Source organism: Ceratosolen solmsi, unplaced genomic scaffold (assembly GCF_000503995.2).
Source record: "Ceratosolen solmsi marchali unplaced genomic scaffold, CerSol_1.0 scaffold6, whole genome shotgun sequence".
NCBI classification, from domain to species: domain Eukaryota; kingdom Metazoa; phylum Arthropoda; class Insecta; order Hymenoptera; family Agaonidae; genus Ceratosolen; species Ceratosolen solmsi.
The window spans coordinates 3,270,417-3,296,973 of NW_011948414.1; the positions used below are offsets into that span (position 1 = coordinate 3,270,417).

At 29.2% G+C, this 26,557-nt stretch overlaps 2 protein-coding genes across 2 annotated transcripts; one reads left to right on the forward strand and one right to left on the reverse strand.

Moving 5' to 3' along the window:
* Positions 1-614: 614 nt before the first annotated feature.
* Positions 615-26,557, reverse strand: LOC105367839 (sodium-dependent neutral amino acid transporter B(0)AT3). Its single transcript, XM_011506658.1, is given in 14 exon segments — positions 615-820; positions 1,417-1,680; positions 2,654-2,813; positions 4,187-4,388; positions 16,075-16,277; positions 16,780-16,981; positions 17,139-17,209; positions 17,212-17,242; positions 18,936-19,097; positions 19,729-19,812; positions 19,993-20,100; positions 20,928-21,043; positions 25,044-25,245; positions 26,372-26,557. Coding segments are annotated over 14 exon segments (2,196 nt in total). The 3' UTR covers position 615.
* Positions 7,175-18,990, forward strand: LOC105367837 (multidrug resistance-associated protein 4-like). The gene is made up of 16 exons (XM_011506657.1): positions 7,175-7,248; positions 8,055-8,165; positions 8,247-8,381; positions 8,907-9,111; positions 9,398-9,620; positions 9,688-9,844; positions 10,029-10,275; positions 10,434-10,628; positions 10,878-11,164; positions 11,704-11,887; positions 11,966-12,372; positions 12,478-12,731; positions 12,824-13,054; positions 13,500-14,032; positions 14,281-14,910; positions 18,944-18,990. Exons 1-16 carry the CDS (start codon positions 7,175-7,177, stop codon positions 18,959-18,961), a joined length of 3,891 nt encoding a protein of 1,296 aa, XP_011504959.1. The 3' UTR covers positions 18,962-18,990.

Sequence of the window (26,557 nt, forward strand, 5' to 3'; positions counted from 1 at the left end):
AATCCATCATCCTTGCCTTTTAAAAACGCTATCCTTAAGTGAGCAGCGCCTATCCTAGTGTATAAATGTCAGTCGCCCTACACCTTGATAAATCTAAAGTCTCTCCCTCGTTTAATCCACCAATCGGCGACAAAGCATTATTTTCGCACGTAATCAACATTATCGCCAACCTTTCGTCCAAATTAAACGCATTAAATTGTAGATCTCACCAAAAAAAAAAAAGAAGGAAATAAAGAAAAGAAAGGAAAAGAAAACAACAATAACAACAATAACAACAAAAACAACAACAACCACAACAACCACAACAACATCATCAGCAGCAGCAGCAGCAACAACAACAACAACAACAACAACAATAACAAATAATAATAATAATAATAATAATAATAATAATAATAATAATAATAATAATAATAATAATAATAATGATGAAACAAAGAGCTCGCTCTTTTATCCTTTTTTCTTCTTCTTCTTTTTCTTCTTCATCTTCTTCTTCTTTTGCTTCTTCTTCTTCTGTTTTTCTTCTGTTTTTCTTCCTTTTTTGTTGTTTTTCTTTTTTACGTACTCGTGCGCATCAAATAATACAAGATGCGTAATAACGTTCGTTTTTAGGTTTTAGGTTAGATCTAGATCTTCGTCGTCATCGTCGTCGGGTCCACCAGTCGGACAGCATAAACCCTCGGATCCGTCGGTACGAATACAGAAAAGCAAAGTCTCCGCGACAGTGACCTCGTGTGGCATTATGCCATGGAATTCCTTAAGGTCGGCTGCTGGGAACCAAGCTTTTTCGTTGTCGTCGATTATTAAAATGTTGAAATATCTGTTGAGAAGCAAACGTTTTCAGTTATTTCGTCGTTATTGCGAAGGATGATGAGAAAATTCGTTTTCTTTTCTTCATTTTTTTTCTTTCTTTCTTTCTTTCGTTACCTGATATCTCTTCGATTAAATGTATAATATAGTATACAGTTTAGCATAATCAAATTACAAAAAAAAAAAAAAAAAAAAAAAAAAAAAAAACAAACAATGAATTTATATTAAATTTCTTAATGGATAAATAATTCATAGAGGACAATTACAATTCATACAAAGACAGCATTCTTTCATTATAAACTACATAAATCTTAACTTAAAAATCTTAACGATCCGTTGCTGGAATCTGCATAACAACAATTATCGATACTTCGGTATGGATTCATCACGTCATTATTTCGCATAATTTCGATATTTATTTTCACTCAAAATTTCTTATTTGACCTCACCTCATACGCCTCACTCTTCGCAATCACATCTTTTAAACAATAAGTGCCTGAATAATACTTACAAAATTCAAAGTGAACGCAATACGTGCATTTAATATCGGCGTATCTTTTTCGTTAAAAGCTACGACACAAAAGAGGTGCATTTGAAAAAACGTACCTGCAGATGGCCACAACAGGAATCCAGAGAATCGAAGCGAGTATGAGCATGAAGATGAGGACGAGGGCCCAGACCGGCCATTCTTGGCGCTCGGTAACGCCCTTACTTGCCACCCACGCTTGATATCCGCTGCCCTCGACGACAATCTCGACGAACGATGCCACGAGGATACTCAGCATTGCCAGAGGACTCAAGTATTTCCAACAGATGAGCCAATAGAGGCCGGGACGGTTTCCCGTCATTAGCTCGATGTCATCGGCGAACCTAATGCACCATTAGCTTTAATGGTGGGCTGACTATCGATTTAAATCGTAACATCAACTTCGACGTGCGCAAAGACGTGATAAAAACTAATGTAATTGTTGATTAATGATGATATTGATAATGTGGGCAAGTGTTGGTTGTTACGGCTTTTTCATATTACGACGCGCGTCCATTAACATTATTTGCGATAATTGCTCGAGCGAAAAATCATTTAGTAAGCCGTTTTAACCTCTAAGCCAATTAAGACATATATATATTTTTACGTTTAAATTATATTATGTATTTGACAATTTGTCGTAATAAATGTGTAAATTCATTGGTCGTAAATCTTAAATCCTTGCTTCTTCCCTTTGTTCTTCCCTTAATTATATTTGTACGTACTATGACCAACTATGTGCCGAATTTTCAAAAACTTGTAATATGTCATTAATTATAACGCCTACACTGACTTTGTTTTTCTTTTTTTCTTTTTTTTCTTCATTAGTGTTTCACAAGATAATAACGATAATAATCATATCCTTTATTGTAAATTTTGATAATCGATTGCCCTTTAAGCAACGTGAAACATTTATTTGGTATTTCCAAAAGATTTCAACGATCCTCACAAGTAATGCTTTCACCGCATCAATATTTTTAATTATTTGTCGATAACTTAATGCTCGGCTATTGTAAGTTTTTCCACTAACGACTATAAATTACTTTTAAAGATTTTGAATAATATGTGGATTTACGGCCTTGCACCAGGCCCCATGAAATAACAACGAACCACCGATGTTCCAAGTAAATAGGGACTTGATTTTATAAATTATCGTCAAATTTGCATTCTAATAATCCTCGCCATAACATTGAACAATAAAAAATAAGCGTAACCTGTATAAAAATAAGCATAAATGGCAATCTTACAAAAAAAAGAAAAAAAAAAAAAAAAGACACACACACACACGAACCTTTCCCATTTTATCGTTCCAATTACCTTTTTATACCATAGACATAAGAGACGCCGATGCATTCAAAAAATGCAATGATGAGTAACGGAAAGTTACCGCTAAAGTTATCGAACAAAACGAAAACATAACTTCCTGCACCATGAGCAAATGCCATTGAGATAGTGCAACAGACTAGACAAATGCCACCTAAAATAGAACAAATTTATTTTAATACATTGATTACAATTTGACTTGGAATTGATAAGGATTTTACTATTGGATCTTTTATGGAGGAATAAATATTATTCATATTATTTGACTTTAAGGGAAAGCTTTCTTTTTTTCTTTTTTTTTTTTTTTATGTTTTTTTTCCTTTTATTTTCTTCTTTTACTTCTTTTTTTTTTTAATTAGTTGACAGTGAATCATTAAATAATAATCAGTTCGCTGATTGTCACATGTCTACAACGATATATCGAATGGTATTTAGTAAATTAGTAGTGAAATGGATTTTCGAATCAAGTCGATTTGTATCATAAAGATAAGAGATCTAATTTTTATTTTCTATGTTAAATAATTGTTTGCTCTTATTTAAAAATAATATATGATTACGGACATGTATATTAAGAAATTATTATTTGTTTGATATTGATAAAATAACCTATTGTTATATGAGTGCTAACAACATAGTAACCTAATGAATCGATTATTTAGAAGGAAAAGTTGAATGATAAGATTATAAAAAATGATAACAAAATTTAATATTTATATCGAATGAATTTATTATTTTTACAAAAATCAGAAAATTGTTAATGTATACGTATACGTATACTTTGATAATTTAGGATGAATTAAATTAAATGTGCATTATGAATTAAAATACCTCATTAATAATTAATTAATGTACTTCATTTTTAATTGCAAGCATTTATTAATATAGGAAAGGAATAGTTTTTTTTTTTTTTTTTTTTTTTTTTTTTAGTGACTTTAATATATACACAATTTGTTCCCTTAAAATCTCAATTGAAATGGAAGTCGCAAATAATTTGCTCAAATTTAGAAAGTGAAATATTTTTAAATCTTATATTATAGCAAAGCTTTGTTAACTATGTATTTTAAATTCAATGATAATGCTTTACAAATTTTTCTCTCTATACTAAACCGAATGAACAATACGTAAAGCAATTGGTAAGTGAGGAAAAAAAAATAATAAAATAAAATAAAATAAAATTGCAAAACATTGATTTTAAATAGGAGAATCGGTACGTTCAATTTACAGGTCTTCGGAGTGAAGAAGAATAATCTAATAATGACAAAGTAATGTTGAGTAGCCGAATTGAAGTAGTGAAATGCATGCATTATTGATATATATATATATATATATATATATAAAACAAAAAAGAAGTAAAAGAAGAAAAAAAAACAGAAAAAAAACTTGTAATCTCGATGAGAGAGCGTAGAGTTCGCAATTTTCGCATCTTCCATTTCAAATTCGTGACTTTTAACGGAGCGAATGTGGCGCTTGGAATTAAAAGCTCGTTTAATCGATTTTCTCCAAATGGTATTTGAATAGGAAACTTACCGGTAAGTATCTCCTTACGGAGGTTCGGAAAGAGCTTCATGTCAACGATGCTCGTGACGACGCCCTCTAGAGTACCAAATTGCGAGTCAATTCCCAGCGTGAAGAGCATGAGAAAGAAGAGTACCGACCAAAATTGAGCGCCTGGAAATTGGTTGATCGCCTCTGTGAAGATTATAAAGGCCAATCCGGTACCCGACGCCGACTACAAAGTTTCTTATTAGTTCCAACACTATTGCGTCTCTCTCTCTCTCTCTCCCTCTCTCTCTTGTATTATTGCTAAAGAGTTGCAATTGCTTTAACATTAAATTATATAACATTGATTAATCGAAGAATTCAATAATGTAGGGCAACAACGAGTCTCTTAATACATCACTTTATTAAGTACTCGTATTAATCATTGGGTTATCATAAGAATTGTATTAATATTTATCCAAGTTTCTTCTATCTCAGCACTTGATAAATTCTCTTCTTCGTTTCTATTTTCTCCCAATTATTCACCCACTCTCGCAATAAATTAACATCCTTACAATTCCATACACTAGCAGTCAATTTATATAGAATATATATATATATATATATATATATATAAAAACTTTATAAAAAGCAAAATAGAATTTGAACAATTTAAACATTGACGGAGTGCATAGTTGTTTTATAATTCTCAAAAGAAAATCAACTGGCGCTCATTGTAACGAGCTTAAGTTTAAAAAGATATAATTCAATTGATGTTGCATTTATAGCTTCGCTGAATGGACATTGAACTTACAATAAGACTGTGCACTGTCATCGGCCACATGCTTCTTTAACGGCCCGTCTCAAAAAAATTTTCATGGTAATTGAAACTTGTCAATCTAGCGCTCTTATTCGTTTATTTATACGTTGGTTAATTCGAATTAAAAAGCTAAGAAAAGTCGATAATCACATTATGCCTCATTGGTTCTTGTATTCCCATTAAGATTACGAGACTTCAAAACTATCTAATGTAACACAAAAATCGCGACGATAGTGTGACCAACGCATTTATACGAAAAGCTTAAAATTCAAAAATAACCGTTCGATTTTAAGACAATTGCTTAACCTCGTATTTCATGCCCGAATTTTTATTTTATATAATAAAACCTAATTAATCAAAGTTATTATGTAAGCATAGTATTTGACATTACATTACGAGTTGTTGATGTGTATCGTCACGATAAGATATCTTAAAAATTCAATTTTAATGTACACAATACTTTTTTAAAATTCTTATCAGATTTTTACTATCGAGTATGTATTATAATAGATTTTTATCTACAAGTGACTCAAGATACGCTACTTAATTCTCAAACATCAATATTTCGTTGACTTAAAGTTTGTTATTAAGCAATTACAACTTCATTGGCAGTCAATTGTGAAATTTTGCAAAAAATATAATTTACAATTGTTAGCAATTAAACATTTATATAATAGCTCGATAAGTAGTGGAAATAGATAATTATGCTTATGTAAATAAGCATTATTAGAAAAATCCATTTGTATACAAATTATGCGGACGTTAAAACATTTTATTCAATAATACAAAATTACAATTCTTAAATCAATTAGTTTCAATCTGACTACGTAAATATTCATATTATTTATAAGATTATTAATAATCTTTACTTAGGCTCTGATGTAAAAATCATCGATTTGTTTGCTTAATATTATTAATTTTCTTCTTTAATAAAATCAAGATACTTTCGGAAATCTTAAACTGCAATAAATATTTTTTATTTAATTGATCATAATTCTATCCATTTAAATATAAATTAATTTCATTGCTCAATCAATTACAATTAATCAATCGATTCAATTCAGATTATTAAATTAACTCGCAGTCATCAAATATTCGTTAGATATATGAGAATTATTTCATTTGTCCTATTAAATGATTTATTTAGAAAATTTAAGTGTGTCTTATTTAAGTTACTTATATATATATATATATATATATATATATATATTTATATTTAATTAACTATATAGAATCGTAAATGACATGGTATCGATAGTAAGTAATGCGAATCCGTATTATGGCTAATTACTATTAATTTTCATATAACATTGCAAAATTTTTCAGTAAAGAGTTATTTCACGCACTTCTATACATGTAAAATTAATTTTTACTCAACTAATGTACAAAGTATAATGTAGTAATACTCAAAAGTAACATGTAATTTATTAATAATTATCAATTAATTTTCATTTTATTTTCACTAAACAGGCTGTAAATTGTTATTAGCTTAAAATTTCGATAAATAAACTTAATTAGACGCTACAAATGTAAGATTTTTTAAATTTTTTCTTACATAAATATGTTATACTCTATTATATTCTATAAAAGCCAAATCCATCAAATCTCATGGAAATAGAAAAATCAATTTATTCTAAAAAAAAAAAATACGTAAATATTATTGTAATATTTTTAATCATTCCCGTAATGTGTGTGTGTGTATATATAATATATATATATATATATATATATATATATATACTTGCTATTCATTGATGAAAAAAAAAAAAAAATAATAAAAAAAAAAATGTAATCATTACAGATTTTACGTAAATTTTAATATAGAAAATAAAAATAAATAACTTGGTTTGATTTACAATCTACACAAAAAAAGGCGCCACCATTATACAGAAATTACAAGAGTAAAAGCAAACACCTCCCTCCATCCCTCTCTCACTCTCTCTCTCTCTCTCTTTCTCTCTCTCTCTCTCTCTCTCTCTCTCTCTCTCTCTCTCCCTCCCTACATTTCTTTTTTTCTCTATCTGGTTCTTCGTATTTCTTGAATAGGAAACATTCGTTTATCATCAGTGCATTATACACGACAGTGACTGGAAGTGCGTATTTACTTAGTATATTTGAGTGTTTTGTTGACATGTAATTGTATATTTATGTGAGGAGAGTCTAATTTTTGTTTCGCTAAAATTAAGACTTTTAAAATTTATTAAAACAAAAAAAAAATGGATAATATTGGGAGGAGTTACAGGCCAAATCCCATGCCAACGGTCAATTTTTTTAGTAAATTGTTTTATTGGTAAGTGTATAGGTTTTTATAGTTATTAGTAGAATATATTGCAAATTATGTTGGAAAATATAATTTGTGAATTAAATTAATAAATAAATAAAAGTAAACTAAAAAATTGCATAATGAAATTTGTTATACTCGTTGGCAATGAAACAATAATAATTGATAATTTAATTATCTGATTTAACAATGAGAATTAATTTAATAGATATTGTAAGTTGTAAATGCTGTTATTCAGAGAGCAAAGTAAAAAGTCGTGTTATCAATAAATATTCACATCTTCAAAACGTATACTCGAACGACGGACTTTTATTGATGCTTCTGTAATTAATTTATTAACTTATGGCAAACAAAACATCAAAGTTTGCCTTCATACAAAGAGACAGATAAATTTTTCTTGAAGTAATAATGATATATTATCAACAAATTTAGAGTGATAAAATAAAATTATCTTCTATAGAATAAGGAAAGCCAAACTCTTATAATATATAATTGCGTCAATAAATGTCAGAATCTAACAAATTTTTAATCATTATTAAATAACAAACGATCACTAGTAACGTTTATCTAATTTTCATTAACATGTATTATATACGATTTCATTCATTAAAAATAGCAATAATGAAAAACAAACAAAATAAAAAAAAAAAAAAAAAACCAAGATATAAAGTAAGAGTAATTGTATGATTGAAATCAAAGTCTTTTAGATTTATCATAAATCAAACTTGTACAGCAAATAAAATGAAAATTTATTTTTTATGATTCATCAATAAAATTGAATTATTGAGAATTACTAATAAAATTATTTATTTCAGTTGGCTCTTTCCAATATTTATGTATGGTGAAAATCACAATATAGAAATAAAGGATCTTTATGAAATTTTACCGGAAAATCGTAGTGATTTTGTCGCTGATAAACTAGAAAAGTATATGAAAAAACATTTAAACAAACCCTTGATAATATAAAAGACGAATGTATTTATAAATTATGTTTTACAATCTTATAGAGCTTGGAAAGTAGAATTTAATGAAGCTTGTAAGAAGAGAATAAAACCTAGTTTATTCAAGGCAATTCGAAAAGCTTTTCAGAAAAATATTTTTAAATATGCTATTCACTTTTTCGTATCATATCTTATATTTAAGTAAGTCAATTTTTCGATATAATAAAAGTAAAAATAATCGTAAAAAGACTCTTTAAGTTTATTTTGTAACAGTTTACCGAATTACGAGCTCATAATCGTATAATAAAATTAAAGTATATTATTTCGCAAACAACATTTGTAATATCATTATTATTAATAAACTTTGTGAGAAATTTATTTATATTCTAATTTAATTTTACGGCATATAATATCGCGATCTCATAAGTACGTAATGGTTTATCGGTGTAAAGCTATTATGCAAATATAAATAAATATTTAGGCAGAAGATAAAATATACCGTACGGATTAAAATAAATCAAAGTATTAAATATATATTATTTTATAAACAATAATAAATTTCGCAAAGTCGCTCTTTCACTTTCCCCCTGTATGAGTTGCAAACAAAATGTCCTTTAAATATATATATATATATATTGAGAGAGATTTTATCATCATCCACAAGATTAATCAACCTAACGTTGCCAAATATAAAACAGAAATATTTATTTTAAACTTAATTATTAGAATAATGCAACCACAGGTAATGAGCTATTTAATTTGGCATTTCGATGAGCGATCGACATCAAGTACAATGGAGGCTTATGGTTACGCTACGACTTTTCTTTTTATAACCATTTTCGACCAAATTTTATTCAGTCATCTGATTTTTGGATTACGAACCGTCGGTATAAATGTCAGAGTTGCTTGTGCTTCTCTCATTTACAAAAAGGTAACAATGACATGATTAATCTTATTGAATCTTCTCCTGTTCTGTGCTCACTACTAATCTGCAAACAACGTCTTCTATAATATTTGAAATTGCTATCTTTAGCAATTGTTTAATAAATTTTCTACTATTTTTATTCATTTATATCGTCATAATATTTTGTCCAAATAAGCTTGTGAATTAATTGATTATTTATAATGACCGATGAATTTATGATAATAAATTTTACAAGCTTTATTAGCTTTAAAAAAAGAACTTAGAATTTTAATTAATGAAAGATCAATAACAGATTCTAAAACTGCCTCACTCTTCTAAATTCATCAATGAAGGGAGAATAATCACTTTGCTATCGAATGACGTTGACAAACTGGAAATTTCCTTTATATTTATACACGCTTTATGGATTATGCCAATGCAAACAATTTTAATTACCTACATAATTTGGCAAATCGTTGGCATTGCATCAATAGCTGGTGTCCTTAGTTTAATACTACAAACAATTCCAATTCAAGGTAAATATAAATTGTAATTTTGTATTTTAAACGCTTAATGTCCAATAATTAAGAGGCTCGATTTCAGTATTTAGTGGAAGAATGATTGCTCTCTTCCGTAGAAAAATTTCCATGAAAACAGATGGAAGATTACAACTGACGCGTGAAATTATCCAAGGAATTCGCGTGATAAAAATGTATACATGGGAGAAACCGTTCGAGCAATTAATGTTTTTCGCCAGAAGGTTTCTATCAAAATTTATTAAGAAAGAATAGTTGTTATATATATATACATATGAATTTTGTATTAAAAAAAAAAAAAAATGCATATTTAAATTTTTATTATTATATTTTTATATTTTTTATAAGCCAACGGCAAAAGCTTAGGCGTTTTAAATGTGATACATTTTACGTTTTTACAAAATACAGGCACGAAATTGGCATAATATCAAGAGCTGCTTATTTAAAAAGCATACTTTGGGCTTTAACAGCATTTGCTCAACGTACACCATTCTTAATCACAGTTATGATTTATGTACTTCAAGGTAACAGTATATCAGCTCACACGATCTTCACTTTGGTCCAATATTTCAATATTTTGCATCTGATGGGCTTTTGTTTTTTACGAGCTGTTAATTTGTTGTCCGAGGCAATTGCCTCGATCAGGCGAATTCAGGTAAGGAATATCACTGACTTGGCACGTCATAAACTTCCATTTAATCATAAATTGCTATATACTGCTAATTAATTATTGTCGTACAGCTATGAGAAATTAATAGCTTAAAAAAGTACAAGATATATTATTTATACACTAAAAAAATTCTTCTCGCGCAGGAATTCTTACTTCTGGAGGAGCAAATGTCTAATACCAATATTTTGAAATCTAATAACGAAGAGACGATAATATCATTAATAGGAGTAACAGTATCATCTACAGAGAGATCGGAGCATAATTTTTTAAACAATATCAATATTAATATAAAGCGAAACTTATTATATGCTATTGTAGGTCCAGTTGCTGCAGGAAAGGTAATTAGCAAATATTAGCTAAACGGAGATTTTAGTTTTGTTTGTTTTTTTTTTGTTTTCTTTTTTTGTTTTTTTTTTGTTTTTTTTTTTGTTTTTTTTTTTTGTTTTTATTTTTGTTTTTGTTATTATAATAAAACAATTGTTAGTTTATAAGCATTATGTATGTTAGAATTTTGATAAAACAGCTTATATGTCTCTAGCAAGAAAACAAAACAATAATCGAACCTTAAGTATATCGTTCCTTTTCAGACTTCTCTTTTAAAATTAATTTTGAAGGAATATATCCCACTCAAAGGTCAAATCCTTCTTAATGGCAACATATCGTATGCTAGTCAAGATCCCTGGCTTTTTCGAGGCACAATAAGAAGTAATATTATTTTTGGTAGAGCCTACGACGTAAAAAGGTACAAACAAGTCATCAAAGCGTGTGCTTTGTCCGAGGACTTTCAACACTTTCCCGATGGCGATAAAACTCTGATTGGAGAAAGCGGTATTACTTTAAGCGGAGGTCAGTGTGCAAGAGTTAATTTGGCCAGGTAAACTATCCAATTATTTAACACAGAGGTTATTAATGATGATTAATTATGTAAATTACCTCTCGCAGTAATCCTATTTCTTATTTGTCATAAGTATGTCTTATCTATTAAGATCTGCAGAAAAAAAATCTATAAAGAATATATATATATATATATATATATATATATATATGTAATGTAAAAATTAACTTTAGCAAGAATTAATTATTATAAATTAACTTAAATAAATTATTTTTAGCTCTTTGGGCAGTAAAACAATCGTGAAACCATTATGAATTATACGTAAAAATTTATTTATTTCAATAGATCGTATTTTTAAAATTTTTTAATAAATATTATTTTTTCAAAATTATAAGCAATTCTTTTATGATAATTAAAATGAAAGGATTATCAAATATTTATATGTATTTTTTATTTTTTAAGAAATAAGATTATAATATCATAATAGTAGGCCAAATATATTCAAAAGTAATGGAATTTTTTTTTTTTGAATTATTTAGTGTAAATTTATAAATTGTATGTAAATTCTGTTTTCATAGAGCAGTTTACAGGAATGCTGATATTTATTTATTGGACGATCCTTTTTCCGCAGTCGATAGTCGAGTTAGTAAGCATTTGTTTAAAAATTGTATCAATGGTATTTTAAAAGATAAAACTCGCATTCTTGTAACACATCAACTGGAATATTTAAAAGAAGCCGATGAGATAATTTTTATCGCCGATGTGAGACTTTTCGAAAAACTTTAAAATAACAAAATTAATTGTACATTATATTTTCATAACGAATTTGGCTATTAACAGGGACAAATAAAATTTCAAGGTAACTTTACTAGCTTTCAAGAAGTCGACGAACTAGTTCAATATTTAAATGTCAACGATAACAAAGTAAGCGACTTTCCTGACAATAAGGAAAATTTCGATAAGTCCATTTTATCGTATGAATCACGTTACGATAATGATCTCACCGATAAAGATAAGGAGAAGGATGTGGAAGCGACGGAAAAGCTAATAGGTCCGGATAATATTATAGGAAAAGGAAAGAAAATAGATGAGTCGAAGGAGAGTAAATTAGAAGTAATACACGGGAATTCAGTGTATTGGAAGTATTTTGCAGCTGGTGGTTCGTGCATTGCTCCCCTCGCAACATTGCTTGCTTTTCTAATTGTTCAATTTTTGTCCAGCAGTTCGGATTACTTTATTGGATATTGGTAAAACATTTACAAGGATATAATTTTCACCAATAAGCTTCATCGATAAATTATTAACAAAAAAAAAAAAAAAAAAAAAAAAAAAAAAAAAATATGTTTCTTTAGGACTAGAATGCAAGATATTAATCGAAATTATTCGCACTTTGTACAATACGGTAATTCAAGTGTGTCTAAGCAACTTGACACTTACACGGCCATTTACATATTGTCCAGTTTAATGGTTGGAGCCTTTATTATATCTATAGTTAAGATGGCACTGTACACGACCGTTTGTAAAAATTCCAATGAAAACATTCACAACAAGATGGCATCTAGTCTTTTGAGAGCGACGATACATTTTTTTCAAACGAATAATTCCGGTACGTCGCTAGCTATTACGTTTTCAATATATAAATTATTATTATTATTTTTTTTTTTCATCTCAATGGCACTAATGCGAATACTCTTTTAGGAAGAATTTTAAATAGATTTTCCAAAGATTTAGGCATGGTTGATGAAAGATTACAAGCAATGTTGTTGGAAACTATCGATTTTTTCTTCATCGTACTAGGTGTCGTAATACAAATACTTATTATTAATTGGAAATTAATTATACTGGTAATTATCCTGGTGTACGTATTTTGGAAAGGTCGAGTAATTGCTATTAAAACAACTCGTAGTATTATGAAACTCGAAGCCCAAGGTAATATATATATATATATATATATACATTTTATCCAATATAATTATTATTAATGAGCAAAAGAGTAGTTTTTCTTTAATTACAAATCTCATGTAAATGCCTAATATTCTCTTGAAATTACCATTGTTATGTTTTCAAATGGTTTTTCATATTACGCAATATGGAGCAGTGGATAATAACGCTTTAATCGTTTATATAATGTAATTAAAACAATTTATGGGAATAGCCAATACTTCATTCGTGGCTAAATTTATTTTTAAAATATAATATTTTTTTTTTTTTTTTTTTTTTTTCCTTTGCCTTTGAATAATTTATGAATTATCTTAATTACTTGGATATGGTGTAATTTTGTTTATGCAGCATTAATATTCTCCTCGTCTTATTCCGCTTATTACATCCCTATATATTCCTTACAAAATAGATTAATCTATTGATTATTGTTTAGCCAAAAGTCCAGTATTTTCTCACGTTAATTCTTCCTTTGCGGGAGTACTAACTATTCGCTCTTGTCATGCTGAATCGATTATCTGTAAAGAATTTGATGATTACCAGGATAATCACACGGTCGCTGCTTCGATCTCTCAATATGTCCTCATAGCGTACAGTTTATGGCTCGATTTGATGACTTTGATATTTATGACACTTTTAACTTATAGTTTCATAGTATTTCGAGAAAATCAAACTAGTGGTGCTGACGTGGGACTTGCAATCACACAAGTGCTTGTTCTATGTAATATTTTATCGAGAGGAGTAAAATTAACCGCTGATATTGAAACGCAAATGGTTTCCGTTCATAGACTTTTCGAATATACTGAATTAGAAGAAGAATGTTCATCGAGTAATGAAATTGATTACAAATTGCCAAGAGCTTGGCCAAATCAAGGAAAGATCGAATTTGATAGTCTTTGCTTAAGATATTCCCCGAACGGTCCATTAATTTTGAAAAATCTAACGTTTAATATAGAAGGAGGTGCAAAGGTAATGTGAAATTAATATCTTGTAAAAGAGTACCTTTCATTTAATATATATTAAAAATAAAAATTATCACACTACTACTATCAGCTTATTCTTATATTACTTATAAAACAAGTGATAACATTATTTTTTAAGAATATCGCTGTTTTAACCGATCTTTCAAGTCGGGAGTGGGTGGGTGGTTAGGTGGGTGGGGGGAGGGGCGGGCGGGGGAATCAATACATTATTAATATATGATAATTAATTTTTAGATTGGTATAGTCGGACGAACAGGCGCAGGCAAATCATCTTTAACGATTGCGCTCTTTCGTTTGGCCGACATTGAAGGCTCAATATTAATCGATAATATAGACACGCGTAATGTCGATTTGAAGCTTTTACGTAACAAAATATCGATTCTCCCTCAAGAGCCTATTTTGTTTTCATTATCATTAAGAAAGAATCTTGATCCCACGGATGAATATGACGATGATTTGATTTGGTCGGCCATTCGCGATGTCGAATTAAATGAAATATTTGATTCCTTGGATTGCGTACTCCATAGAAATAATTTAAGTACCGGGCAACGTCAGCTTTTGTGCTTAGCTCGGGCCATATTGAAGAAAAATAAGATTTTAATTCTCGACGAGGCTACTGCAAATGTGGATATTAACACAGATGCTTTAATTCAGAAGATTATTCGAGCGAAATTTGCAAATTGTACAGTGATAACGATCGCCCATCGATTAAATACAGTTATGAAATGTGATAAAATTTTGGTAATGGATCACGGAAAAGTAGTCGAATACGATTCACCTGACGTGCTCTTAAAGACAAACGATGGTTATTTATCGAAAATGTTACAACACAGTGTTAAGGAGGATTTTACAACGATCTCAGATGTAAGTTTCAATTAATTTATTAAAAAATTCTTTTCATATATAAGTATGTTTAATCATTGTAAGCCACGATTATGCGCAACAATGTAATATTCTATTATAAATAAACTTCAAAATAGTTTAAAGAAAATTTCCGGACAAAAATAAAGAGTCTTAATATTTCAAACATACGTACACTAAAATTAATTATGATTAATTAATATCCTATTTTGAAAATTTATCGATAATTTATTTCAAAATAATATATATATATATATATATATATATATATATACGTATGTAATTTTATTTGATTAAAAATTTATAGTATAACCCGATAAATATTCTAATAACTTCAGCAAGTTTCAATGGCTTAATGTATAATTTAACGTTTAAAATTTATCGAATAGAAATTCTTCGACAAAAACACTTCGACAAAAATATTCGAATTATCAAATATTTCTATATAATTTAGCATAATTCACTTTTTTTTTTTTATGAGACTATTAGTATTTACAAGTATTTAAAATGTTATTATTATTTCAGATATCAAAGGACGAATAAATAAAATTTTTTTCGTAAATTAAAGTAGCAATGATTTGAATGAACAGTATTTTTTATAAAATACATTATTAAATTATATGCTAAATACTTATATATTATTTATATATTTTATATAGCATATAGAAACAATATAAGAGTGTATAAATCAGAAAATAATAATAAACAAATAAAGAAAATTTTTATAGAAATAAATAAATTCTTAAATTTTTATTCTAAATTAAATCCTTCAAATGTTTTATTGAAGAATATAATATAAACAAGAAAGTACTACCAGTAAGAATATGTGAATTACCACAACAAAAGATAAAAATCATGTCAATAACTAAAACAAAAGTAATTACTATTATCTATGACCTCATAAATTTTACAATATATGCAATATTTAGCTGATCCGATGTCTGAATTAGTTACAAATCATATTTATCAGGATCTTTTATCCCTAAAATGCAACTACTCAAGTCTTCTCACTCTGCTATAAAATTTAAATCCAAAGTAAAATTTGATTGCCTTACTACTCTACTATTGATATTACCTGGGCAAAGTGTGCATCTTTATTAATTAAACGCACCAATAATCATGTCGAAATATTGTTACTTTGGCGTACATAATTTAAGCCGTACTCACATTATCAAGCTCCTTCTGCAAATCGCATTCGGGAAGTTCGGGCATAAATAGATTTTCGAGGCTCATGTTTGCATTAGTGAAATTGAGTAGCGAACCGCTGATTGGTAGATTATGCGGGATCTTTCCGGGGCTACCAAAAATATTAATTAACGTTGCATTTCTCTCGGCGAGGCAATGCTCGTACACCATCGTGGCCTTGAAACCTTTTATAGAAAAAATTATCGACATTACATTCTATCAATATTCATTTAATTACTTTCAAGAAGCAGAAACATTAATCTCAACGATTCAAGTTGCTATAGTAAACGTGATTTTGCAATTTTACCTTATCTTCTTGTGCTTTCGCACGGCAATTGGTAAGTTTACGTCGAACGCTTATATTATGTATTATTGATATCGATAAGAGGATGGAGATTTCTGAAAGAAAAGCGCGTTCACTGATATTCGTATACGAAAAGGAAATTAGCATGGGTTTGTGCCGAGACAAGTAAATTGATTAGAATAAAAATTATACAAACGCTCGCCTCTCACCTTCGAGCTCCTCCCTCCTTCAATAAAGAATGCAAAATTAAAATCGCGAGTTGATATATCTCTGCGTTACCACTAGCCCGATGTTACAGATGAAAAAATTGTCGCGCTTTAAACCGGATAAATAAACATTTATTATCAAAACAACGAGAGGAGAGATGAAGGTAAATGTCCTACCGATAATGGAGAAAACGACAATGCCCGCGAACATTGAAGTGAAGCAGTTCGTGAGGCTGACCATGATAGCGTCGCGATAGCAATTGTTGTTAACGGGGTTGTAAGATGAGAAGGCGATCAGGCCACCGAATGCCAATCCGAGGGAGAAAAATATTTGCGTGCCGGCCTCCAACCAAACCACCGGATCCGTCAGTGTGTACCACTTGAAATATCAAAAAAAAAAAAAAAAAAAAAAAAAAAAAAAAAAAATAAATAAATAAATAAATAAATAAATAAATATGTATATATGTATTATATATAGAGAGTGGATGCATCGTAGTTTGGTAAATACGTGCAGCAAATAAATTGCTGATCATTACCTTTGGTGTAAAAAGGTGGCGCAGGCCGTCAGACATTCCGGGCAACGTTACGCCCCGGAAGAAAAAGATCCGAGGTAGGGAAATGTGGCTGTGACGTATACGACCTGTTGATAACAAATATTTTACAATGTTACATTTCGCGCTTGGTTGAATGGTAAGTTTAGGCTCGAAAAATATATTTTACAGCTAAGTCAGCTTGAATCAGACTCAATAACACGATAGGAGAATAAATAATAAATATTTAAGAAAATAATACAACTAATATTCCGCGTGTATAATAAGGGAAATTGAATTGAAAATTCGTAAATACATTTTCATGTTTTATTTGACAATGTTTGTTAAATATAAAGTTAACACAAATAGCAAATTTGCCATATACATAATTGTGTATTAATTTTCTTTTCAATAAATATTTAATCGGAGCGAAAGATGATGAGTAAAATTTTTTTGTATTTTTACCAAAGTTTGTTTCATAAAGGATCTATTATAATTTATTCGTAAAATGCAATATTATTTAAAAAATAAATAATTTATTCGTAAATATCGATATGTTCTTCTATAAAGTGATTTTCTAAAATTCTATCAGGATCCGACTGTTATATTTATCTTTATATCTTATCGATTTTAACCACGCAATTAGAAAAATAAGATTGGAATTTAGTAATTCAGAGGGACATTAGTGCAGATTCATTTAATTCGAGATTTTAAATAAATATTTATGGAACGATAAACTTTTAAACAAAGTCGAATATGAAAACAGATACAACCTACAATCGATCAATTAACAATTTAAAATACAAATCTATTTCATCGATAAAAAGAAAAATTCAATAACAATATTCGAACAGAATAATGCAAGAAAAATATTTTTTATTTTAACGAAAGTTTATGTAAATATATATATATATATATATATATATGTATGTGTGTGCGCGCGTGTGTGTATAATTGAATTTTATGCAGGTATAAATATAATATAATAAAATACAAACGCAGAGGTAAATTAGAATTCAAAGTCATATCTTAAGTAAAGGTATTAGTCAAAATTCTGATAGATTTTTAGAATTGTAAAGTTGCTGATACTTTTAGTAAGTCTCAAATAATTCAAGGTACTCGAGAGAGTAAGAATATTTTCAGAATTGGGACACAAATATTTATCTATTTAGAAGATATCTCATTATCTATTATTTAATACCTTATCTATTATAATGTAGATATAACTGCACAAATGACAAATTATTAATTATGATATTTACTAATAAAATTTATAATCAAGTTAAAACACACAAAAGTATTGAATGTATACGTATACACACACACACACCCACACACACACACACACACACGCACGCACGCACACACACACACACACGCACGCACGCACACGCACACACATATATATAAAAGAGAAAATGGCAGAGCTTTTACATTTATAAGGGTAACAATAATCATTTTTTGCTAAAAATAATATTTTTTGTTCCTTTTGATGGGATCGTCGTAATAGGAAAACTATCCCGATAAGATTTAATCGTTTGGTGAAACTGAAAATGGGGAAAAGTGATTCTCTCTCATTGTTCTCGAGCTGTTAAAACGTAAAAATAGCTAAAACTTTTAAAGTAAATAATTCCCATTCAAGTGGCACTTTTTTTTTTTTTTTTGTTTTTAACTCAGCCATTGAATAATTTATTTTCCAAAAAGTTCTCCCACAAGTATCCTTACAATTGCCAATAATTGTTACCAAACTAGCAAGATAAACATCACCAATGATATAACCGAAGTTAGTGAGAAAAAATTTACCTTCCCAGATGAGGCGATTCCTTTAATCATGCACATGTAGACGAGGATCCACGCGACGACCAGCGCCAGCGCGATTTTCCAATTGAAGACATCCGGTGTGTTTATATCCTTGGAAACCATTAAAGTTGTCCGATACCAGAAATATTGCGTTGGACTACTTTGCTGCAAGATCCAGACAATTGAACATCCTTGTCCACGATTTTACACGAGCATATTGTATTTTGATAAGAACTTAATTATATCGATGCCATAGTACTCCGTAATGTTAATAAACATATATTAATGCAACAATGAGAAAAGTTACTTTTCAAAACAATAAACTGAAAGTGCCGTAGCATTTAATATCAATGTATTGAAATAATTTGTGAACAAGGTGATGAACAAAAAAAAAAAGTTATTTTTATAGTATTAATGTTCATCATTACCTTATAAATAAAATAATTTTTTTCCTTTAGCAATTTAGATTTATGATAAAATGACAAGATAACAACGTAAATAATATACGAATGCTCGAAAGAAGAAAAACTCTGAAAAACAGAAATCTATAATGAAACGAGAAACTTTTAATTTAAAAAATAAGTTTTCTTATTCCATAAAGATGTTTCTGAATTTTCTCTTAATTATTAAAATTACGGTCAGCAGTGATATTAGCATTAGTATTTTATAACTAATGACTCAAAGTATTGAGAAATAATAATAAATATTAATTTCATAAATACTTTTTTAATCATAAAAGTTATCAAGACAATTAAGCTCGATAAAATAATTTAAAAATAACGCAATTCAATATTACCAAACATTCTGCCTCGGGCGTGTAAGAATTATTTTGAAAATATTTATTAGGACAGTGTGCCCATGGTAGCTCGGACTGAAAACTCTAAACATTGAAAAATAAATGTCAATGTAAGGCCTGTCGTGCTGAAGATACATTATATAAAAGAGATATTTGATAATGAATGACGATCGATCGATGGATTTGCAATTATATCTCTATTATTATTATTATTATTATTATTATTATTATTATTATATCCTAAAGCTGCCAAATGACATTTACCTGAACAAAATAGAATAGGCACCAGGCGATAATGGTATTATAGTAGAGAGCCACGTTAAATGATACAACAGCGCTGCTTACACCAATCCCAGCCATGTACGGAGAGACCTTGAAAAGAAAAGAAAACAATAAGGAACGAGATATTTTTTGGGAGAGAGAGAGAGAGAGAGAGAGAGAGAAAAGTAGAAAAACTCTTTCTTTATTTCACGATTATCAATCAATTCGTTTTTTTTTCTTCGTAAAGTTGTTTCATTGCTTTGTAATCGAGAAGATTGTAATAATAACGAGACCTTTTACATATTCAACTTACACTTGCAACATCTATTTTATATATTTCCTTTATTATATTTTTGTAATTACCGACCGTTTTGTAATTTGACAATAAGCGATAGAAATTAAACTTAATTAATTATGTAAAGATGGCTTTCGTATGAATTAGGAATTCGTTTTAAATGTATCGATTCTATGATTCGTTAGACTTTCAAGTGAAACTTCATTGCTGAAAATTATATCGAGACTTTATGAAGTTTTCATTAGAATGTCTTACGAAAAGCAGATCTAAAGTTATACAATTTTTTTAATAAGACGAAGAATATTAAAGATCGGCGCAGCAAGTGCATTTACATACATGAAATCATTACTTCTTACGGACTTTCTTACCTTTTCTGAAAAATTCTCTACCTATGAATTCTATATCTAATAACAATAATAATAATAATAATAATAATAATAATAATTATATATATTATTATAAATTTCAATGAACCAGATTTAGATATTTTTTGCTTTCTTTAATAATAATGCCAGTTTGCATTTGTATTTTTTTCGTTTATTATTTTTTTTTAAAAATTATTATTATTATTATTTATATTCATAAATAGTTTCGAGCGAAAATTTTCATTCTTATTTTACATATTATTAATGGAAAAAGTGACCTGATTCCAAACGCCAATTGCACCTTTGCGTAACCTCTGCCCAATAGCGAGTTCGAGATAAAATATAGGAATTCCTTCGATCGCAAGCATCACGAAATATGGTATCAGAAAAGCACCTGAAATCATAAGTAACATATTATCATTATGTATGCATATACGCATATACACATACATATATACATATATACATATATACATATATACATATATATATATATATATATATATATATATATATAAAATATGCAAATAACCTATAAATAAATTGCGCGTAATGTTTGAATATAAAGTATGATTTTATTGATTTTTACGCGGTTCCGTAAACTCATACATATTTATAAAATTTTAGAATACAATGGAATTTAGAACAATATAGAGCAAACTAATATAACAATGTGAAATATAACTTTCTACTATTTGTTGAAAAATATTTCTTTTGAATAAAGCTAGCTTTCGTCTGATTTAAAGTATACTTTAAAGTATAAGAATATATTAAAAAATTAGATTAAATTTTCAAATTACTTATAACTCACAATAATTATCGAGTTTCATTAGAATCATAATTTTAAACGTAATTCAGGCTATAATACTTTTCATTTCAATTTGTGTTTCTTCATTGTTGAACAAATATACCTAAATCCTAAATACCATAAGCTTTTACGTTTCTACACTAAAGTGCCGTACACATTTTATTGTTTTAAATTTAATAAAAATACAAATCGATCATTCTATTTTCTATATGTTTTTTCTATGCCAGTTAACTAATTTATTTATATATCAATAAACGAATATTATTGCTCAATCGTATTGGTCAGGTACAAAATAGTTTATCCTTGAGACTTTATCCTTTACTCTGCATTTTTTTTTTCACAATTTTACAGGCTTTTGAAAATTTGTCCAGACCCCCATTCTATTTTGCGTACGTATCGTGTCATCGAATTTCAATTATTGCCGTTATTCCATAAGATAAACAGGATAGTGATAGGTGAAGTTGGAATATATCCTTTGAAGTACTACGATTCCAGCTATTCGACTAATCCGGTATTCCCTCTGCAATTTGTCGCCATCGATAGTCTGCGCATTCTATCATTGTTGCTCGTACCACTTGTAACGTTTTAGCAAGTTCCAGTGCATTTTTTTTGTAATCTTTTACTCCATTGCTTATTTCCTTATCATTGTAGTTTTTATTTATTTAATTTAATTTAATGAGTCATGAGCTGAGAAGAAAGTCAAGAAGAAATAAATTATATATATATATATATATATATATATACACATATAAACTCATTACCATTTGAAAAAATCGAGTTTATACGTTGGTCGCACGATTAAAGAAATTACAAAAGTTGCGGTCGTTTCGATATTATAATGAGACAATTTATCTGCTCATAACCTCCCCTTACAAGATGGAGAATCCAAACAATTAGAACAAAGAAATTGTCCTCTTTTACAAATTTACATAAAGATTGATCAAAGAAATGTCGAAATTCGCCCTACTTCATTTAAGTTTATAAAATCGTTGCAACGACGTATTTTCATCCTAGGATCTATCAATGTAGACGTCTCTCATGAAGAATTATCGAAGATTTCTCCCAAACGAGTCAAATAGGATAATGTAAAAATGTAAACCGCAAAGGGCAAATATGTTGTTTATAATACTAGTGGTGACAGCTAAAATCGTGAACTAAGGACTAATCGAAAGACAAAAATATCACTCGAATTTACATTTTCAAAAGCTTAATTAAGAATATCACAATGGTAATCTTATGGGTATTTTTTATCCGTGAATAATAGGCCGTTGGATGTTTTAATAGTAATTAGCAAATTATGGCAATTGAGTGTTAGGAATTTGAACTACATTAATCGAAGATAATGTCAACATTATTTCGATTCCGTAACTAAACGTCTTCTGTTATTTTAATTACACTAGTAATTGATTCAGGAAGTATTCGTTAACTCGAGGAGATTAAACTATGGTTTAACTAAGTGAAATCTCATTTTGTGCTGTATTGGGTAGTATATCTCGGTCAGGTCACCAATGTCAATCGTACACACATCAATTTAGAAATGATCTTGGCAGCGCTAAGCCTGTAATAACTAATAAATGTAAGCGAGTGCGCAAGTTCCACCGAGAAAACTTCCCAATAAACTGTAATAAACATTCTCTTAAATTGTCATTTAAAGATTAATCCCAACAATCCATTGGTCTTTTAATCTACAATATTGTTAATTTGATGGATGAATTTTTAATTGTCAATACACTGTTCGCATTATTAACGATACATAATAATTTAAATATTTTTTTGACGATTTTTGTGAACGATTTTGTTTGTTTGTTATTCTTTTTTTTTTTTTTTTTTTTTTTTTTTTTTTTTTGTACAACGCTAATTATTATTAGTATTATTTCTCTCGTTGTCGTTAAAATGCTTAAGCATGTTTAATAAATATTTGATTACCCATAGCTACATCTAGCAAAAATTCTTCAACGATAATAATCAAATTTCGCATAACCATTCGAAATAAAAAAAGTTTTTAAGAATATGATCGAGTTTGAAATAATAATAATATAAAAATTAAAATAAAGAACATAAATCTCAAAATAATCTCTCAATCTCTTATATTTAAATGAATATGTTATTACAGATTAGAGCGATTTATTAGAAAGCAACCCAATTACAAACAATTTTTAAAAATATATTTTCAAAAGTATTCAACAACAATGCACTCACATGATTATAATCAATACTTTTTATAAGAAATATATTTAATTTAATTTCATCTGATAAATTATAGGTTCAATTTGTTTTATAATAAGAAATTTATCATGTACATATCGGGTACGTACATCGGGTATGTAATAATATGCACAGCTCATTTTATAAAAGCTTATTACAAAAAAAAAAATTTTTTTAATTTAAAATAACTATTTATAAATAATGAGTTAATAATCAAGTATATCTATGTATCGTACACAGCTGATTTGGATTTTTTGATAGATTCTATCCATTAAGATTAATGAAAAAATACATGGCACGCATTGTGGTAGTTTTATGAAATATTTGTCAAAATTTATATTCGTTAATAATGTATTTTTTTAATATTTATTATCTATTATTGGTTATTTTGAGGGTAGAAATTAATGAGAAATGAAATTAATACTACTTATAAGTCTTTTGGTAACGTGATAAACATAATAATTATTCGTTCAGAAACTTATGCTTTGTTAAGCTGGTTTATTGCTTATAAAGTCAGCTATCGTTTTAAAAATTCTGAAGATTTATCGTAATTATTTACTAATTTTAACGATTATTTATATTATTTTGCATATTTAGAGTAATTTTTTTTTTTTTTTATACGGCTTACAAGATTACTTGATTAATAAGAAATTAATTATTTTAATATTGCGCATCGCGCGTTACTTTAATAGTCTTAAGATTTAGTAGTGAGTAGTATTTATAGAACTTAACCGTTTAACAATATTAATACTGTAGAGCTTATTATATTTGCAGATATAATGCAAGCAAATGCAACTAAATACCTCAATCGCTTTAAATAATTTAATATAATTTAAGCATTACGGAAATATAAATCCTCAAACATTAACATTTATTCTGTAAAATACAATAAAAAAAAAAAAAAAAGAAATAAATTTTTTATTTAATTATTACAGCCGTATTATTTTAGAAATTTGTTGCATGGTAATAATCTATTTGAATATCAGATTGTCTTTAAGAATCTAATTGAATATCAAAATTTAGTTTGAAAAGGCGGTAAACCGCGTTATTTCTGAAATGAAAAACTTTCACTGAAAAATCATTATGCCGAGTATATTGCTGATTTCATCAGCAAGCCATTGCCACTCTCGTAAAAACATTAAATAATTTTAAAACTATAAATTTTGTTTTTTTCTCTTCTTTTTCCTTTTAATTACGTAAGCGCCATTGAAAGCAATTGGCGCCTGAATTTCCGTGATTAGACATAATATTTAATAATGTTCCACGAGCTCGAGTAGCGAGCACAGCTTCACCAACCGTCACAAACCAAAACGAATCTCAGCATTTGGTCCAACCAATTGTTTCGATAATTTGCTCCCTAAGCTAATAATGGAATACCTACCGCCGCCATTCTTCTGAGCGAGATAAGGAAAGCGCCAAACGTTGCCGAGTCCAACCGCGTAGCCGACGGTCGCAAGGAGGAAGGTCAGCTTACTGTCCCAGTTCTCCCTTTCATCCTCCCCGGCCTCCGGTTTGAATATTCCCTTGCCTTCCCCGCTGCCAAGTTTACTGCCCCCGCCGCCGGTCGCCACCAGCTCCAGATCCTTCCCACCACTCTTATTCTAGGCATTAAGTGAGCGTGCAATGCAGTGGACGGGCCATGGGATGACGCGCATTATTATAATAAGGATGAACGAGGATGGCGAGCTCACGTGTCATATTAATCGCAAGTGCACAAGTAACACCCGTCGGTGCGATTCTTCCATCTTGTTCGCTCGTTGTTTCAATAGCGAGTTACGTGGCCGAGTTACTACCGCGACTTGACGCGATCAATAAGGAAAATGCGAGCCAACCCCGTTTTAGGACCTTAACGTCAACGTTGATCCGCTGATTATCACATCGGTATTTGCGCGAAAATCCATTATTTGCGTTTTAATAATAGATCTCTTCGTACGCTCATCTTTGCATGACATGCGATGAAAATGCGACACTGAGCGTTTGAGCGTTAGAGCGTTCGAGCGTTTGAGATAATAATTGACATGTTCGTACTTTACCGACTCAACGATTATCAACGATTATTATATGATGAATTTTATATTTCGACCGATTATTTTGTGACTTTGCGTTAAAAAAAAAAAAAAAAAAAAGGATTAAAAATGACGAGGGCTTGGCACAAATGTATATTCTCGCGACTAAACAAATTTCTTTTAATTGTAATCATTGTATTGAAAATTGTGCTGAAATTATTTTATAAACTTTTCATTATTTAATTCAACGATTTAATTTAGGGGGACGAAAGCAACGTCATTTTCATCGACATAGATGTCTATATGCTTGCCAATTAAATATTTATGCAAACATTAAGCGACAATTGCTCACATCCCTATATCATTCGTAAATATACAATGCCCCTAGATCTTATTATAATAATAATAATATCTTTTCACTTGCCTTCCTATTAAACTCAAACGTTTAACTCAATCTTTACACTAAAGCGTAATTAAACCCCCAAAAATTTACGTTCATGCCCAATGAAAGCTGCAAATTTGCAATTCTAGGATGAAAACTTTGCGTTTATTAGCCTTTCGACCATTAATTATCTCGCTAAACAATTAATCCACTGACAAATGATGGATCATGCTGAAAAGAATGATTTAACTAATACGACAGATCAGCCAGTCGAATGACACATGTCCGGCTACCAGGTGGTTAAGGCCAATAATAGTTCACCTTGGCATTGGGACTGGAGTCCTCGAAGCCGGCGTTGGTAGTCCCGTAATTGGCAGTGACGTTGCTCATGCGACTCTCGACGACGAGTCTGCCTCGCATCTCCTTCATCTCCAGCTTGTCCACGCTCTTCTGAGGCTTCAGGTCGCGGGAGCTCTGCCTGCGCATCAGGTGAGCCGTATTAGCCAT